Here is a 19,238-nt window from a genome sequence, read left to right as displayed (position 1 = left end):
GCACGCCGGCGGGCGCGAATTCGCAACAATATATATATATATATATATATATATATATATATATATATATATATATATATATATATATATATATATATTCATGGATGTTTTATCATGTAACTTTTTATTTGACATTAGAATGACATAAAACTGGTTAAATATCAACTGCAAATAATAATAGAACAACTTTTAATGCAACACAAATTTTAGAAAAACTTTTAAATTTCAAAAAACCCTCTGATTATTCATATGACAAAGTTCGGGCATATTAAAATATCCATTCCTTTCTGTTTCACCCTTTACTGGATATTAATCTCCCTGTCGCAGGGCACCGGCGAGTTTTTGTGTTTGAGAGGGGGATGTTCTCTCTCTCTCTCTCTCTCTCTCTCTCTCTCTCTCTCTCTCTCTCTCTCTCTCTCTCTCTCTCTCTCTCTCTCTCTCTCTCTCTCTCTCTCTCTCTCTCTCTCTCTCTCTCTCTCTGTCTCTCTCTCTCTCTCTCTCTCTCTCTCTCTCTCTCTCTCTCTCTCTCTCTCTCTCTCTCTCTCTCTCTCTCTCTCTCTCTCTCTCTCTCTCTCTCTCTCTCTCTCTCTCTGGACATAAGCACAGCTCGTCTCTCTGCCAGTTGCACAGAATGAACACTTGTACAATAGAAATTCACAAAGCTCTACAAATCACACTCACAATTGTTCAAGATGCTCCATCGTCATCAATTTACTTTACATTTTGCAGAGGTGCTCACGCTATCGTCTTTTGGCAGAGGTGGGTGAGTGGTTCACTTTTGTCTTCCCAGTAGTCAGGCAGGGCAGGGATTCGTAATTTGTTCAGGATGACTGGGATAACTCACCCACTCTTCAAGAAAGACAACACGACTGGCATATTCAACGTCCACTGAGAGCCACCACTGGCGAGACGAGTCCTCCGACTTACCATCCTTCCAAGAGAAGGCACACACATTGATTCGTCACCGTGCCTGCGTAAAACCAGGATGACAGTTAATAGCTGAGTCAGGATTCGAACCCAGACTCGATCTTGCCAGCCCCAAAAGACACAACAGAATTTCCAGCAGATTCAGCTTTTTATCATCCTTCTCTACTTGTCTGTGAAGTCAAGATTAATATGTATAAACATTTCCTGTTTATATATTCATCTTGTATGTGTTTTTCCTCGTTATTAGAGCATGTTGAACGTCATAAGTGGGACATTGTAGCCAAAGATCCTGGAATATCTCCTCTTTTGATCCGAAGGTCTCTTTTTTTATTCGCACCTTGAAAGCAGAAGTCAAAGATTCATAATTGATCTCAGTTTTTGCAATTCGCCGGTCGTAGTCCGACCGTTTTGGGTGCTGGTGCCTGATACCGCATGGCCAGCGGTAACTTGGGTCGTTTCACTCGTATTGAAGCTTCACCCATTTGAGTGTGTCCCTTCACACTCTTGTATCGGTGTTCTTAAAGCGATGATACTGATTTCACTGCATTCTGTTTTCAGTTTTTTAAATTTAATTCTCAATATCTCAGATTTACCACTTAACCTAAAATCCGTGAAATGCATCCTATACTCTCATCTTACAATACATTTACCCATCTGAAGCATATTTCGTCCAGTGCTTTAGCCTCGTGTAGAGGACGCGTTCGATTTGTTCGTTCAATCTCCAGACTCGGCTGTAATTTACCTGTACTGCGCACAGTGCTTCCCACCTTTCAATGGTCGCAGCCACCAAGAGGCTTATAATATCGATGTATATGAACTATTTAGTCAAGCGAAGTATTCAAGCCTGCATACCGAGTCCGAGAGTGATTGTTGATTTCACTTTGGCAAAGACCCTGACCACTGCGAATGCCATGATGGGTGATTGTCTGTGATTTCGGCTGATACAGGTCCACCCCCTTGCACTGCTCTCACTCCCGCGTCGGGCCCCACGACTCCACATTTATGCCATACACGTGCGCAAGCCATTCATTATGTGCCGGAATTTAGAGACTCTGGGACGTCCCACATTATTTTCCCGCCGCTTCTGGCTTGGCGGAAGTCGTCCACCCCCTCCAACCACTTTTCTCCACCTTATACTCGCTGTGCTTCGCTTCCCCTGGTCCCACCTCGCTCCGCTCCCACGCCCAGCCCAACGCGACCCTCAACTCGAGCTCCGCCCTGTGCCCCCGCCTCGTCGAACACTTTTCCATCGCGCGCAGCTGTAATCGTGTCGGGTGGGACGTTCGGGGGCTCACACAGCAGAGCGCTGGACCTCACAGTCTTCGGGACGGGGTGAGGAGTTAGGTGCATGGGTGGGGTGAAGGTAATCTGCAGATGAACATCAGCATGTTTGCGGTCGTGTCACTGAACTGATGAGTTACTTACATATCTTGTAGGTGACTTTTTTAGTAAATTGCTAAATGATTTAATAAATGCGTAAATTCATTGACGGGGATGTAAATGCTCACCTTTTGAATGTCTCGCTCTCACGCTCCACCCGAACCCACTCCCCAAGTTCCTCTGCACTCCCAAAACTTTTGTCCCCATGTGCTTCTGACAGGTACTGCTTACAGTGATACCAATCCCCCTCATCTTATGAATCCGCCCCCACTCGCCCCTACTCAACCCCCCCTTCGCCCCCTCCTGGGCATTGCTTGTACACAGGCACAGCGAGCGGCGCTTCGTGCAGGACTTTGTACCACAATACCTGCTGCCGCGATGCTCAGGATCTTTCCAGACCTGGGTGCCTTCCAAGGCTCGATGGACGGAGGTCCAGGTTCCCTGCAGGTCACCGGTGGGTCTGTGCGAGCCGAGGCCCTCAACGGAAGCACCGCTCACGCCGTACTGGGGCTGCCTTCGTACCAACAACGGTAAACCTGACATGTGGTGGACCCATTGGATTTCCTTGACGTGCTTCCACGTGTGTTCCGGTCGTTGTCTCCATTATCATGAATCGTGAATCCACCCACCTGTGTTTCTGTGTTTTTTGCCCCGACTTGTTTTGCTCTTTCCGGTCATAACTTCTCACTTAAAGACGGCTAACTAAAAACAGCTTGATTTTGTTCAGCAGGTCTATACACTGAGGACAACCAATTATAGAGTATCTCCGCTTCACCTGGGTGTGTACACTGAACGCAATAATTGTTTCTAGGCCGGTCGGCCGTGTGTGTGTCCTATCCTGGCCGGTTCTTAACGTACCAGTGGAGAGGGTGAAACAAGTGACAGCATCTTTGTGGGCTCCTTCCATTCAGCTTGTATTGCCCTACAGATTTCACATCCAGGTTTCCCACCTTCCTGGCACTGCCTGTCCGATTGCTCCACGTTATATCACCGGACCTGAAAATTTATTTGCTCCTTCCTCGGTTGTCGGTATATCGGACAACCAAGTTCTTTTTAAAGTTGTGCAAACTTCCCCAATATTGTTATATATTATTGCTGTACTTAAAAAGAAAGAAAGAAAAAAAAAACCAGAGAGTACTTTGAAACATCTTGCTATATTTTGTTAACCTCGTATGTCTTGAATTGGTCGCTGATTTCTAATAAAGTGCATGGTGGCCATTGCGTGTCGACGACTTGCCTTGGCGCCTTAATGGAAAAAGGCACTGGCTGCCTCCGTTCCCTTTGCACAGTGTCAACCATGGAAGTTGAACAACAAAAGTAGGTGCCAGGCAGAGGCGCTCTCTCCTAATTTTGCAACCGTGCTTCAAGTTCCATTGTTATAATCTCATCCACACTTGGGGCACACTGCCTTTCAGAGAAGAGTGGACAAAGGGGGGTTCAGATGATGGTCGTTAAGCAACACATTTGGCTGTTCAAACTCTCAAGTCCTTTCTGACGTCAACTTGATGTCTCAAAAGTTCTAAACAGAAAGTTCAAAGTTTCAGGACTGAGAAACTTTCCCTTGACTGGGCATCACCGGATTCACAATTACGACCAGTTAGCTGTGCCCATTGTTTGAGGTGTTAAGTGGACATGTACAAAATACCTCCTGTGGAGCTTTCTGTTTACATTGAAAAAAAATATATATATTCTTTTTAAAATCTTGCTTTCTTTGTCTTACTTCTTGGTTTCACTGTGGATGGCCCAGCAGTCTGCTCTGACACCCTCTGAGGATGAACTGAAGCGAGCAGGTTTACGTCGGAGGTGCAGTGATTGATCTGCCAGTAGCTCACTCGGCTCCGTTTGCTGGCCGGAGGCCGAGACCAAGCGTTTGGTTGGCAGGACTGCAGTCAATGCCTTGTAAAAAAGAAAAAAAGAAAAAAAAGTGCTCAAAAGGTCACCATAGTACCATGGGTCAAGGGCAGGATGTCTAGACATGGATTTCCATTGCAGTCTTCAAGCTTCCAAGACGTTCTAAGCCTTTTGAGCAAATGTTTTACTATGCAAATCTCAAATCGCTAAAGTGTGATACATAGGTCCTGATTTCATCACAGAAAGAAGGTCTTTAGTTGAGGGATTTTAATGGAGTAAAGGCAATCGCTGCACATTCCCACCCTTTCCAACAGTTACACGTTTATGCGTGCCTCAATTTGCATTTGCTCTCACTCCCGATCTTCCGCTGCCAATTCATTTGTTCTTTGCTGCATTGAATCACGGTTGCTTCCTGCTTGCGTTTCCTTTTATCCTGAAGTTGGCAATTAAGAAAGCCTTTGGAATCGTAATCAGAATCTATTCATTGTGGTCCATTCTCAAAAACCCTTTTACTTCAAAGTATTGCAGCTTCACTGCAAAGAAACTGTGTCGGAATTGAATAACCAGTGTTTCTTGACAAATAATACCATATATATATATATATATATATATATATATATATATATATATATATATATATATATATATATATATATATATCACCAAATTCCGAGAAGATCAAGACGATGAATCTGTTTCAGAAATGGAGGTCGAGATTTTGAAGGCCTCTTTAATGCGGGACAATGTACGTTTCCTCTCGTGCGTCTATAAGGACCATGCATCTATAGATTCTGTTTCATACAACATTGTAGTGACATGTCTCATTTGCTCCTTGCAACATTCCGTTCACCCATCCCACCCGTTCATCCATCTGATCCTCTGCAGGTCCTGCCGACAGTTTGATTACGCCTATCTGCTCCTCTATCTGGTGCACAAATTGCTCCTCACTCTGCCCGCCGGCTCCTTTCTCTGATTGCTGCACCCAGAGCCCATTGTTACGTGTGAATCGTGAGAAGTGAATACTGGGTCGGGGGGGGGGGGGGGTCAAGGTTGAGGACTAACATGTTTAGGCCTGCAAACTGCTTTTTGTCTTTGTATGAAGACACGTACCACAATAGGCCATGGACTTAATGTAATTTGATGAATTTAAACAATGTCTGGGGTATAATAGATCATTGAGGAATAATGTCTGGACTTTTAAACTCTGCTTGTGCGTTTGTGGTTATGCCACACACCTTTCCCAAGAATAATTTCAAAAATGAATTTTTCTTTTTGTTTTAAAGGTTATGTAAACAAAAAAGGACTGCTTGAACAAAGACCTGAATAATGCTCTGGTCTCGTGAACTTGTTTGCCATTATCTTTTTTTCTGGTGTTTTTGCTTCATATATCACAGGTTGATCACTACCGAGACATGACTACAGTCTTGCACTTGGCACCAGCAATGGTGACTTGGTCGATGGAACGGTCATTTATGCAAGCATACGGCCACCATTACAGGTGCTTTAGGGTGACCGTTTTTAGAGTAGGTGGCCCGCCCTCCATCGGGAGAGGCTGCAAGTAATTCCAGCAAAGTAGGGTGCTGGGACTGATTTATGTCACGGCCTGGGCTAATGGCCTTGGATGGGGCCTCTGTCAGGCTGCTCGCCGCAGGCCCAGCTCGGTCGATATCTATCTCGCGTCCCAGCCCAGGCTCGATCACCAAATTGCCTGCAAGGCTCTAGCCTCGTTGCCCGTCACCTCTCCTGCTTGCACCTTCAGATCCTCGACGATCTTTGCACCTCCGTAGATGTGTGCTGTGGAATTGGCCGAGGCTTTCATTTGTTCACTGTTTTGTAGCTTTGATTTTTGTAGCATTGTCGTAGTTTTACAAATCGCTCTGCAGGTGGCCGTGTGACCTTCCTGCCTGGGCTGTGTTTTGCGACCAAGCCAAATTCATCCTTACCTGATACTTGTGGCTGCCAAAGTGGTTTTACCCTCACCACCTTTTTCTTGCCAGGAAGAATATCAGTCTTATAATAAGAGTGTTCCATCTCTGCTGGATAAGAACAGCCTGTAGTATGGTGCACTTCCTGGGGAGCATTGCTCGTCACTCTTAACACCAACATGGGTTATTATGACGTCTGACTACAAAAAAGGAAAGAAATTAGCTTCAAATTGAATCGTTCATTTATGAATGCAAGTCAAATTTTCACTCAAAACATTTCCGATGGAATGTTGATGTAAGAGAAGAAATTAGACATCAACAAAGGACATTCGACCCATCGAACCCTTGTCACATCTCAATGCCAGCCTTCCCATAAGCAGACACAGTAAGGGAAGGAGGGAGTGGGTCATGGGCGGTCCGAAGGAAAGAACTGCCATAAGAAGGAAAGTATGAAAAGGATGGCATCAATAATGTAAAAGAAAATGCAAAATGATGTTTCAACCTGAAATAGTTCTGTTTATGAAGGTAAAGGCTTTTCATCCAAAACAGCCAGTGAATTGAGCCTTCTCATTTCATTTTTATATTTTGTCGTTCACCAAGGTTTGGATCTTGTGGTTTTTATGTTTTTGATTACTATGGATCCATGCATTTACTATTAATATTTTCCTGTCGTTACAGTTATTGCGATCTTAATCCATCTTATCTAGAACCAGAGGATGAGCAATCCATAAGAAGAATCGGAAACGCTTTTATTTTTATATTTATTTCGTAAAGATAAAACAGGCAAACTGGTGTGAAATTAAAGATTTCTGTACATCCAGATACCATCATGATGCACCACAACAGACACCTCTCCGTCTGTACGCTCATCCCAGCTACCCATATCCATTCATATTTGCACTGAGCAATACGTTTACAATGATCAACATTGCTTGCGTCAAATAATCTTGCAATGCTTCTGCCAGACTCAGTGGCATAATGGTTAGAGTGTCTGCTCTGAGTCTTGGAGGTCAATGGGTCAAACTCTGGCTGAGTCATACCAATGACTAAAAGTGGTGCTGCTTTCTTGCTTGATGCTCCACTTTTAAAAAGGATAGAGAATGGACAAACAACCGTAACTTAGCAACCATTGTGCAAGCTTGATGACCCGAATGGTCTCCTCCTGTGTTGAAGTTGCATGTAACAGAATTCATATTATAATTTCCCAAAATCATACTCTTCACAGTGTTATTTCTGTATTCACTCTTTTTTGTTGTTGTTGTTGGTTCTTAGCCCCAAGTTGGAATCCATTTCCCTATTTTACCAACTTAAATTTTTGTAAATATATTCTTTCATTCTTCTTTAATGATCGACAACATTTCATTTACATCCCTGTACACAGAACTTTCCTCAAAACTAAGTTGTCATAACAACCCCGTCTTGCTGGTTTACACCGAGTCTGGTTTGCGGAGGAGCACTCGTTGTCACTGCGGTGTACTCCCAGAATTTGAGTTTTGGTGGAAAGATGTAGGCAGCAGGTGGCACGGGCTTGAAGCCAACTCGCTCGTTCTTTCTCTCCCCGAATCCTCCCTTGCAGAGTTAAATATGGCCTCGGCTCCCCGGGCCTTCTTAGCACATCAAAAGGGCAACTGGCTTCTTTGTTTTACCCCAAAGGTTCCCTCCCGCATCTCAACGTGTGATAGTGAGCGTTCTTCCACGGCTCTTCTTGCCCACGAACAGTTAATTTCTTGGTCGTAGCTCATCGGGAGGTCGCGTTTACGTGCCTATAAATTTAAAGGGAACACGCAGATGTACAAAGCGCGGTTTTACACTGGCGGTAAATTTGCTATGCAGCCGCGTCCTGCTGGCTGAAGACAGCAGGACCTGCGTTCGCGCCGCTACCACCCCGCTGACGAGCTCTTGGCTCCAGCACGATGTTTGCCGATTCCAAAAAAGCTTTCCTGGTTTGTTTAATCTGACCAATCCTGGATTTTAGGTGATGCACAAAAGTTATTTATAAATGTACATAGTTGCAAATAAAATGGCAATTTGGAACCAAACCTTTAAAAATAATAAATCTAACAAGATTGCATGGCTGTACCAACAATTAAAAACAATTGGGCAAGCATTCTGTACTGCACCACACCAAACGATGTGCAATTTATGCTAACAACTTTATCTCATTGATGTCCCAATGACTTGGAGCCCCTACCTCATTTTAATTACTTTCGGGTTTACCTGACATACCGGCATCGGTTTTTTGATTCTTCATCCAAACATTCTCAGTTCACATTGTGAACCGAAGAAACGACAGCTTTAAGGTTATTATGGCGTTTGATTAGTTGCTTGTGTATAGTTGATATTTATGTATTATTTTTTATTGTGTTGTTGATCTCTCGCTATTCGATTTGAGGTTATATGTGTGTGTGTATAGCTTTGTTAAAATGGTACATTGCAGGATGAAATTCCTCGATGCTTCAAGGTTTATTCTAACATACTAATGAATCTCAAATGTCAGAATAATTCAATAGAACTAAAAAAACAAAACAAATCGTGATGTCCGGTGCATTTTGGGTTGTGCATTGGCTGTTAGTAAGATATCCTGGAAGGAGGAGGAGTGGTTGGTTTGTGATGAAACAACAATGAAGTCGTTGCTGTTTCCCATGTATACATATTTGTTATACCTGCAGACACTCCATATTTTTTTAATTTCCTCCATGGCTGTTGTTCATATAATTATCCTCATCAACCTTTCTGTTTATACGTCTCCTCTCTATCATCTTATTTCATGACAGTGAAAGCAACATTGTGTGCAAAGTACAAGGTTAGTTGAATTTGTTGTTGGAATGTATTTCTTTCTTGGCATCTGTTCTAAGTAGACGTGTGCATTATTTTATGTTTGGATGTTTGTCTTCTTGCTTGAATAGAAAAACTTGTTGACTGTCGACAAGGATTTCTGTTATTGGCACACCTATCCTAATTTTTTGAGGTCGAATCATAATGATTAGAAAGAATGTTGGTCATCTGAGGATCCACTCAGTCTCAAAGAAAGATGGGATTATTTTTTTTGTTAACTAGGTATTTTGAATGAATCCAAATAAACATTTCCAAATCAAAGCAATTTGGTTCCTTCTTTTTCATTTCTGCTTCTGCAGTGAATGAATTGTAAATGATTATTGCATCGCTTGTGGCTTGATGTAACATCAATTTGTACATTTATTATCAACAAGGAAAGGAAATAAATTAATTTCAATCTGAAAACTTGATAAACTAGAATGGCACTAGGTAGAGCACATACCTCCACCAGGCCAATTTTATATCCCACTGATAGGCTGGATCTGAATCTGGACCTTAACCAAAATCTAATCGGCTTGTTCTTGTCACCGAACCAACTTATCCACCTAGTTTTGTCATTCATTCATAACTTTTTAAGATATCATACTATACATAGTCAAAGGTGAAGAAACAGTATATATATATATATATATATATATATATATATATATATATATATATATATATATATATATATATTCATATCCTTATCCGAATCTTCATCAAAATCGAATAAATTCGTCCTTGGAAGATACCCAACCTGTCCACAAAGGTTTGTCTGAATCCGTCCAAAACTTTTTGAGATATAGTGCTATTTATTGTTTGTGGCCCTTCCTCTCAATGGTGAAGAATCACTTTAAAAATTATAGTATCCACATCTGGATCCAGATCTTCATCAAATCAATCAATTAATCCTTGTCACACACCAAACCTGTTCTCCAAATTTTGTCCAAATCCGTCGAACTTTTTGAGATATCCTGCTCACAGACAGACAGACAGCCAGACAGACAGACAGACAGGGGTGAATACATTTGCTTCCCAAGTCTCTTTTCAAGAATTCAAAACACCACAATGGTTAAAGAATACTGTTTAGCTTTATTTTCGACGAGGCTACCGAGCACTAATATGATGTTTTGATAAGTTTTCTAATTTTAAGGAGTCAGATTTATTATTGATAACCTTTCAGCTATTTTACACGTGTGGAATATTATTGCCGAAAGGCTTATTGATAGGTCACAGTTGCCCTTTTAGATTTGTTTTCCCGGCTGTTGGTTTAATCTCTTCAGCTGTCACTGGATTGTTTTCCCATTTTGTAGTTTGCTTTCGGATGTGGTCACGTCAGTGGACAGTTGGCAGAAGTGTTGTATTTATTAGTGTTGGGCCAAAGTCTCTCAAATTAATCTGTCTCCTCCCCAGTGGCTATGGAAAATGCTTATTTTTATTTAATTGTTCAGTATTAGCTCTTGATGTTAATAAGTCCCTGGAAACTTGAAAATTCCATTACGATGAAGGAAAAGAGGAAGCAAGTCGGGTTTGTTACACCAAACTTTGTCGATGTCCATTGATTGTGGATCGAGACGGTTCCTATGAATGTGGAAAAGATGGGCGAAATGGAAATCGATGTAAGATGTTATGTTTACCTGATTTACTGACACCGAACAATGGAAAGTAATGCCGTGAGGTTGTGATACCAGGCTTGTGATGACATATTTATACTGCGTACACAATCTTCAGTGTACTTGTCTGTTTATTCCCACCAAAATGGGTAATTTTTTTGTAGCTGCACATGGGCAATACATTTATTTTGTCTTATTTACAATGGACAGTGAGAAAGAAGGGTTCAGAGGTCAGATTGACAGGCAAGGCCCCTACCTAGCGTAAAACAAGAGGGATTGATAATATCCTCACAGCATCACCCTCATTCCATTATTGAATTAATCTCTCAGGATGCAATTACCTACTCCATATTCCACACGTCTCGCTCTGTTCCTCTTCCTTGGAGCTGCTCAATTCCATTGTTAGCTGATCTATCCATCAACGATGGCTAGAGCTGGCACCAAAAAAGGTCACCTTGTCATTTGGCTGTCATGACGGCCAGCTGGATGGCTTGTCATTAGGTTGGTTTAAGGACTTTACACGATATTTTGGTTAGCTTTGGAGTGGCAGGAGATATTGGTGGAAACCCGTCTGTTAGTGACTTGTCAAGTTGTGGATGAGATAGTGTTTGGAAACTGATGTGGCTCCAAACTGCCATTCTAGGAAGACACCAACAGAGGGCTTTGCATTGCGGAGCACACCCTCCTTTCAAAAAATAACTTTCAAGTTCACGATCAATGAATTTTTATTTCTTTGCCATCTTTGCATTGAATCTTAGTCAGCAATATTTGAGTTGAAAGTTACGCAGCACCAGCAACTATTTTTTGGAGGGGAACATTCAACTTTGCCAGGGGTCGTTAACCGCAATATAATTATCAGACAATTTATCGGGAACAGCACTATCAACTGAGCTATCCTTCTGCCTGGCCAATGTAAAGCCCTGCTTAATCTTATTCTTGCGTATGACAGCTTGGCCGCCGGGTAGCTATCATTTTGTTTGGGTACGACTATGCCACTGATGATGTGCCCCTATCTCAGTACACCGGAACTCATTTCGCCGACCTCAGAAGGATGACAGGCTGAGTCAACCTCACCGAGTGTTAATTCAGCGGCTTTGCTAAATAATGATGAGAAATGGTTTTCGATTCGTGGAGCTGGTCATTATCCTTAGGATTTAAAATGCAATGCAATTCACTGAAATTTTCACATGCCATTGCATATGTCTGCCAACTCCTGAAGGTAAAAATCAATAAATCCAAGTACTCTACATTCTGCTTTGTATGAGCCCTTTCATTTGGTGAAGGTTTATTGGCACCATGTAGAATCTGGAGGTCCTGCCAACTCGCATCATTGTTTGGAGCAGAAGTGGGGGTGTAGGTAGATTGAATTGCTTTGTTCAAGACATCTCTTTGGCGTTCTATTGGGAATATGTCGGTGGATGCCACAAGGCATGAAAGGATTTGAATACTATCGGTTAAAAAACATCTTCACACATAGAGACCATGAGTGGATCGATGTTTTCATGTTCATAAATGAACTGTTTTCCATGATTGTGATTAAAAGCATGTTCCGGTAGAGTACAGCATGATGATACCGACTGTAAACTGATGGATTGGTACTTCACATTACATAAATTAGTGCATCCTCCTTTGGAGGTACGTTTGATGCTGTGTCTCTCTCTGTCTCTCTCTCTGTCTCTCTCTCTGTCTCTCTCTCTGTCTCTCTCTCTGTCTCTCTCTCTGTCTCTCTCTCTGTCTCTCTCTCTGTCTCTCTCTCTGTCTCTCTCTCTGTCTCTCTCTCTCTCTCTCTCTCTCTCTCTCTCTCTCTCTCTCTCTCTCTCTCTCTCTCTCTCTCTCTCTCTCTCTCTCTCTCTCTCTCTCTCTCTCTCTCTCTCTCTCTCTCTCTCTCTCTCTCTCTCTCTCTCTCTCTCTCTCTCTGTACCTTTCGAAAAGAGTAGGTAGTTGTTGGCCAGCAATGTGGTGAAATTACAAAAAATTCTGCCGTAATCTACAGGGACATTGCATTAGCAGCACAGCCACGCTCCAAGAAATTATGCAAACCAGCACCCAGGTGCTGTTTACACATGATGAACAGCAGGATTACAATTTCCTCGATTCTTTTACGTGCTTTTAAGCCAGCTAATGGTCATGTGCTGCTTGGGCTGGATGAAATTCCAAGAGCCATTTAAATTACATTTTGAAGAAAAAAAAAAAAACAGACCAATATTCAGACCTGAGCTTAGAGGATTTGACTTGACTTGCTGAGGAGGGAACAAAAAATGGGAAAATAGGTTGCAAGCAGATAGTAATAGTAATTTTTTTACAGACTCTGAGAAGCTTGTTCTTTGAGAATCTTGTATATAAATTGCATGCAAGACAAATATGTTGATTGACATTATAGCGTAGTTAAATATGAAATTACTAGAACGGCACTCGGGATAGCGCATACCTCCGGCAGGGTGAACAGAGTTGCCATTTTGTATTCCATTGATAGGATGGATCTGGATCCGTACCTTCACCAAAATCGAATAGGCTAGTTCTTGTCACCTGCCCAACTCACCCACCAAGTTGTGGCATAATCCGTCCATAACTTTTTGAGATATCATGCTCAAAGACAGACAGGGATGAAAATATTAGCTATGTCCACCTTCGGTGGCAGAGGTAACAATGATATGAGAAGACGATGGAAAGCATAAATGGTGGATGGACTTTGAACCTGCGTTCCCGAGTCATGAGCCAGATGTTGAGAAAGGGATGCTATCAGGATGATAAAGTGTGGAGATACATGGTATCTCCTGAATACATCATTCGGAGCTGCTGGGATTACAGGTTTCCTGGGTCAAAACTAAGATCCAGATTTTCAATGACATCTTGGATGCTGCTAAAGTTTATAGATACACATCATTTGGATAATTCTCCAGAGGGTTCGCCACCATCTGATTGAGCACCAGCATCTAGAGCAGTCAGGCTTTACACCAAAGAGGTCAATGATTGACCATATCGTTGTCCTTCGGGTCCTCACCGAATGCAGACGAGAGTTTCGGCAGGGGCTGCTTGCAGCCTATGTTGATCTCTGTCAAGCATTTGATTCAGTGAATCGGGATGCCTTCTGAAGGATTCTTGGTCTTCGTGGGGTGCCACCAAAACTGATCGAAATGATGTCTGAACTCTACTCTGGTACTGAGAGTGCAGTGAGATGTGGTGGTACCATCTCTGACTTATTTCCAGTTGTTACTGGAGTTTGTCAGGCATGTGTACTGACCCCACACTTTTCAGTGCTTGTATGGACTGGATTCTGGGGAGGATGTCAGAGAGATCAAGCTGGGTGCATCGTTTGGCAATGTCGAGATCTCTGACCTTGATTTCACAGATGATGCAGTCATCTTTTCGGAGACTCTGGATATCCTTTTAGGGGCCCTCGAGGTACTGATTGAGAAGTCTGAGCTACTGGGATTATGGGCTTCCTGGGTCAAAACTAATATCCAGGCTTTCAATGTCATCTTGGATGCTGCTATCCTGTCTGTACCAGTTTGTGGTGAGGATGTTGAGGACACGGAGAGATGCATTTACCTTGGCAGTGATATTCAAGTCTTGCTGTGAGCCAGAGGTCAATAGACATCTGGGTCAGGCCTGGGGAGTCATGGATTCACTGGATCATGGGATGTGGCACCGTCCGTATCTGTACGGGAGGACGAAAGTCCGAGTCTTCAGGTCCTTCGTGCTTCCAGTCTTGCTCTACAGATGTGAAACTTGGACCTTGACCAGAGATCTCAGATAGAGACTTAATTCCTTTGGTACCAGGTCTCTTTGGAGAATCCTTGGCTATCGCTGGTTGGATTTTGTGTCCAAGGAGCAGTTTCTGAGAGAGACTCATGTGTGTACCCTTAATTAACATGTGTGTGTGTTTGTGTGTGTGTGTTTGTGTGTGTGTGTGTGTTTCAGTGTATCTCCGCCATAACTCCAAAAGTATAAAACCTTGCAGCTTGAAACTTTGCGTGCATACTAAGAAAACTCCAAGGAAGTGCAAGAATGATAATTGGGTGTTTGAGTTAATTAAAACACATTTTGAAGATAAATAATGGTATTATTTAATTATATCCTTCATCAGGCGCATCCTCAGTCACCACTGCCAATGGGGTCTAAAGGCGTATCCTAGGTAACCTCATTGGGGTCTGAAGCCGCCATGTTTTTTTGGCCTGCTCAACCTTGCCTTGACTTGGAACAGGCCACAATGATTTCTTCAGGATAAAGTTTTTTTTTTTCTTCATTTACCTCACTCATATTATCGGATGCCTGTTCATCATGGCTATGAATTGCTGGGTACATTGCAATGCTTATAAACGCCCAGAGACATCAGCGTTTGTTGCTTTATTTTCATTTCCGCATGTGCAATCACCACGAGAATATATTAAACTAAGCAGAATTACAAAATTTAAGCTCCAGAATCAAACTTACAAGCAGTTTCAACTCCGAGAAAAGTGTTCATTTGTCCAATTCGGACATATTTGACATTTTGCGCATCTCCGGGACGTGTATGTTTAAATATGACGGTTCGCTGATTGGTAATCGCGAGCCAAGCGAGCAGTTTCATATCGACCGTTTCGTTTGGAGTGCTGAAGCCACTTGCCGAGCATGCGGCAACATTCACAGTCACTGAATACTGTTTATCAATTGACTTGAACAAACTTCAGGGTTCACTCACCTGTGTTGGCCGCATGTTGTTCTGCAGTGGAACAGGCGGTGGCTGTGTCGTTGAAAATGTAAAATTTTATTTTCCTCGACATTTTCCCTTTTTGTTCTTCCATTATATGACCCATCACTTCGGCATGGATAAATACAAAAAGAAAATGTTTTGCTTTTAAAAGTTTCTTCAACCGTTTTGTGCATTGATTGGTGAAGCCACTTGGCACTTGAAGTTTCACTGGTGATACCGTGGACCTTTCCCGGAGGTAGGAAGACAAATTAAATAATATGATTACAATGAGAAAAAATATCTTCAGTTATGAAATAATAAATCGCCACACCACGGCGTGAAATCCGAGAGGTACGCATGCTCACTCTGTGTATCCTGGATTTGAATCCCGACCCAGCTATAAACTGTCATTCCAGTGTTTCACAGGTAGGGTGATTCATCAGTTTGTGTGCCGTCGCTCAGACAGATGATTAAACTGGGCATCACATCTGCCAGAATCCCTCACCACTCTTCCTCACAACCATACCCCCTCTCTCTCATCTCTCTCCATCTTTCCGACACTGACCCCTCTCTCTCTCTCTCTCTCTGACCCCTCCCCTCCCTCCCCCCCCGCTTCCTCTTCCCTCCCTCTCTCTCTCTCTCTCCACTCCTCTATCTCCCTTTCACCTGTCCCCCTGGTCCCCCACTCCTCCCCCTCTGTTGAGGGGCTAGCATGTACGAATCAGATTCAGAGTGAGCTGATCGATGGGATGCAAAGGTCGCTGCATGTATGAGCATGCAGGCAGACCTTTGCCAGGAAGATAGCATAGGTTTTAAATGCTCCTGCCCCAAGTATTTATTGTGTGTGTGTGCGTGTGCATGCGTGTGTGTGTGTGTGTGTGTGTGTGTGTGTTTGTGTGTGTGTGTGTGTATACATGCACATGCAAGTTGCTGTTGTTGCCTACTGTCAACTCATGTGGTGGGTGGGTTTCAGGAAGTGAAACGGAGACCGACAGTAGCAGGTCTCAAAGTATCCACCTCCGTGTGTGTGTGTGTGTGTGTGTGTGTGTGTGTGTGTGTGTGTGTGTGTGTGTGTGTGTGTTGTTGATTGGTATCTCATATGCAGGTTTCAGAATGTGGAATGGAGTCCTCCCAGGGTGGGCTCAAAGTATCCACCTTCATATCGCTAAGGGGTCACGATTCATAGACCAAGCTGTAAAGTTCTATGTTCTCAAAGTTTTGTGTTGAGGGCTCTCTTCAGGATCGTCAATGAGCCCCTGACAGCTTCCAACTGTAGTTTGTTTGGAGTAATATTCCCAGGGTTGGTTTTTAATATCTCTGTGAGGTTCTTTGTCATCATTCCCGTAGCTGCAACTATCACTAGTACAACTTTGGCATTCCTCAGCTTCCAGGATCTTTTCACTTTATTCTTGTGGTCTTTGTGTTCGGTCATTTTCTTGATTTCTGCATTGTTTAGTCCAAAATCACTGGTATTTACACCTCCTTTAGCAATGCCTTGTTCTCTTGTTTTTTTTTTTGGACCCAAGTATGATTTCTTTTTCAATCTTTTGTTTTCGATGTTCACACTCAATGCGATCATTCGTTCATACATGAGCTTCACCTCCATGTTTTCAGTGATTGCTTTTGGTTCCTGTTCCCACAAATTTCCTGGAACTGGGATATCAAAGCTTTTGCAGATGTGCCAGCGGATGACTTTACAAAGTCTGCTGTGTCGTTGTGTGTACAGCTGTTCTGACTTGATTGTTTTTTTTTCTGTGTGTGTTCGCTCATGAAGCATAACATATCATTCTCTTTGCTAATACCACTGCCACCCCTGACCTTTCTCTCTCTTTTTTTTTTTCTTCCTCCTCACCCATCCTTCACTCTCTTTTCTCTCTCTCGCTCTCTCAAATCCTCCTCTCACCCCTCCCTCCCACAGTGTGTAGCAACATTTGGTGAGGCATGACTCGCCCCACCCTCCCTCCTTCCGAGCTTCCCCTCCCTTCTCCCTCTGTGCTCTTCTCTCCTTTTCCTCCATCCACTACCCTCCCGCACCTCCAACCTTGCCTCTTATCTCACTTCAATATATCAATACATGTATATATATATATATATATATATATATATATATATATATATATATATATATATATATATATATATATATATATATATATTATAGTTCTTGGAAGTAATATGAAGGTGATTTGTTTTATACAGTATTCAAGTTATACAGAGGTTTAAAGGCATGTACATAAATAAATTGCTGGTTTCACAGCCGGTTTACTCAATGTCTATTACACCCACCTTATCGAACACATTACATTAGTTCTTGATGCCTGTTGTTTGTGTCCTTTATAACATCCTTAAAAACAGTAAGTTTCCTGTTTGGAATGATTTTCAATTTTGTTTGACTGTCAGACAGGCAGATGAAGTAAAAAATCTTATTTCACTCCTCTCTGCACTTGTGCGTTCAGGTTGAATTCAGAGCCAATGTATGGTAAAACTAAACACTTGTCCTTTGTTCCGATAAATGTTCAAAATATGACATTCAAAATATATAAATATATATATATATATATATATATATATATATATATATATATATATATATATATATATATATATATATATATATATATATATATATATATATATATATATATATATATATATATATATATATATACATATATATATATATATACATATATATATATATATATATATATACATATATATATATATATATATATATATATACATATATATATATATATACATATATATATATATATATATATATATATAAATATATATATATATATATATATATATATATATATATATATATATATATATATATATATATATATATATATATATAAAAGCTGTTCCTCGATCAAAAACTGAAAGGATGGACAGATGGACATGAACCAATTGCTTAACCCCACTTTTCACCTTGTGTGCGTGGGGTATTAAATGAACAAGCCATAAATTGCATCTAGCAAGCACTGGGCTTAAACCAAACCTGTCAAATAAGGAGTATTGCCTTAATCTTAATCATTGGCACCATCCACACTGTGTTGTCAATTAACAGCATGTAACTAAACTTTCTGAGGTACTGATCCTCATTTACCACATCCTCCTTAACCACAACTTTTCTGCAGCCTGTGTTTCTCATTCCTCAATATCTTACCTGACCTTACCCTACACCACTGACATCTGCCCACTGGCTCCAGTGAGGGTTTGGATACAGGCACTGCTTCTTGCCTGTATCACCAGTGGAAGCTTCTTGCTACATGCAATCAACAAATGGTCCTCTCCATTCCACAATTCCAATTCAGTATTGGACACCTCCATCCCAGGGACACGTGTTTTTGCCAGCCAGGAACTCATTTTGTGACATTTGCAGATGCAAGAAGCATCCGTTGACACCTTCCTCCAAGACCCTTTACGTACTGCTCCAGCAACACTCGGCACCCATGTTTTTTGGTACTTTTCCAAAATTACCTAAAATCCCTTGCGACAAACCCTACTTACACAATTGTAATGATGACACCACTTCTCGAAGTCTACCTTGCTCTAAAATTAGACGTTACTGCCCATGGCTCTATGACCATGCATTTTGCATGTAAAACACTCTCCAAAGATAGTGTTTGGAATTTCCAATCCACTGTCTGTTCATCTCCTTTCAGCATGACAGGTTCATTCTCCTTTCCATGAAACCTCGTAGTGGCACACTGAACAACAGTTGAAAGCATGGGCGTCGATGCTGGGAGTAGGGGTGGGGGCAAAGTGGGTGGTCGTCCCACCAATTTCAATATGTCGGTGCGAAGATATAATTTCGCCCCACCAGAAAAAAAGAAAAACAAAATTGGAAGTAATGTATGACTATCCCTAACCCCACCTTATAACTTCCACCATGAAAATACAAATTGAGCAAACTTGATGCACCCCATCAGCTTGCATCCAGTGTACACATAGACCAGGCCTAAGTGCGTCAGTTTAAGTTTACTTCCGCAGTTCATGAAATGCGCTTTTTTACGGTTGTATGCACTCACACATGGTTTC

The 19,238-nt window shown here is 41.9% G+C and overlaps 1 protein-coding gene across 2 annotated transcripts; it reads left to right on the top strand.

Annotated features, from left to right (window-relative positions):
- The first annotated feature begins 563 nt into the window (after positions 1-563).
- LOC147031408 (uncharacterized) lies at positions 564-9,182 on the top strand. 2 transcript variants are annotated; one of them, XM_085862623.1, is made up of 4 exons: positions 564-2,290; positions 2,632-2,837; positions 5,044-5,173; positions 5,553-9,182. In XM_085862623.1, the coding sequence occupies exons 1-3, from the start codon at positions 2,276-2,278 to the stop codon at positions 5,129-5,131; spliced, it is 309 nt and encodes a 102-aa protein (XP_085718749.1). In that variant the 5' UTR covers positions 564-2,275; the 3' UTR covers positions 5,132-5,173; positions 5,553-9,182. The 2 variants fall into 2 exon arrangements, with proteins under 2 accessions (XP_085718749.1, XP_085718738.1); XM_085862612.1 differs by having other exon boundaries at positions 567-2,290; positions 5,044-9,182.
- Positions 9,183-19,238: the final 10,056 nt, after the last annotated feature.

This window comes from Eptatretus burgeri, chromosome 2 (assembly GCF_056783735.1).
Source record: "Eptatretus burgeri isolate ZD-2024b chromosome 2, Ebu_testis_v1, whole genome shotgun sequence".
NCBI classification, from domain to species: Eukaryota; Metazoa; Chordata; class Myxini; order Myxiniformes; family Myxinidae; genus Eptatretus; species Eptatretus burgeri.
The sequence above is the reverse complement of the archived record's forward strand: the minus strand, read 5'-3'. Positions and strand labels throughout refer to the sequence as shown.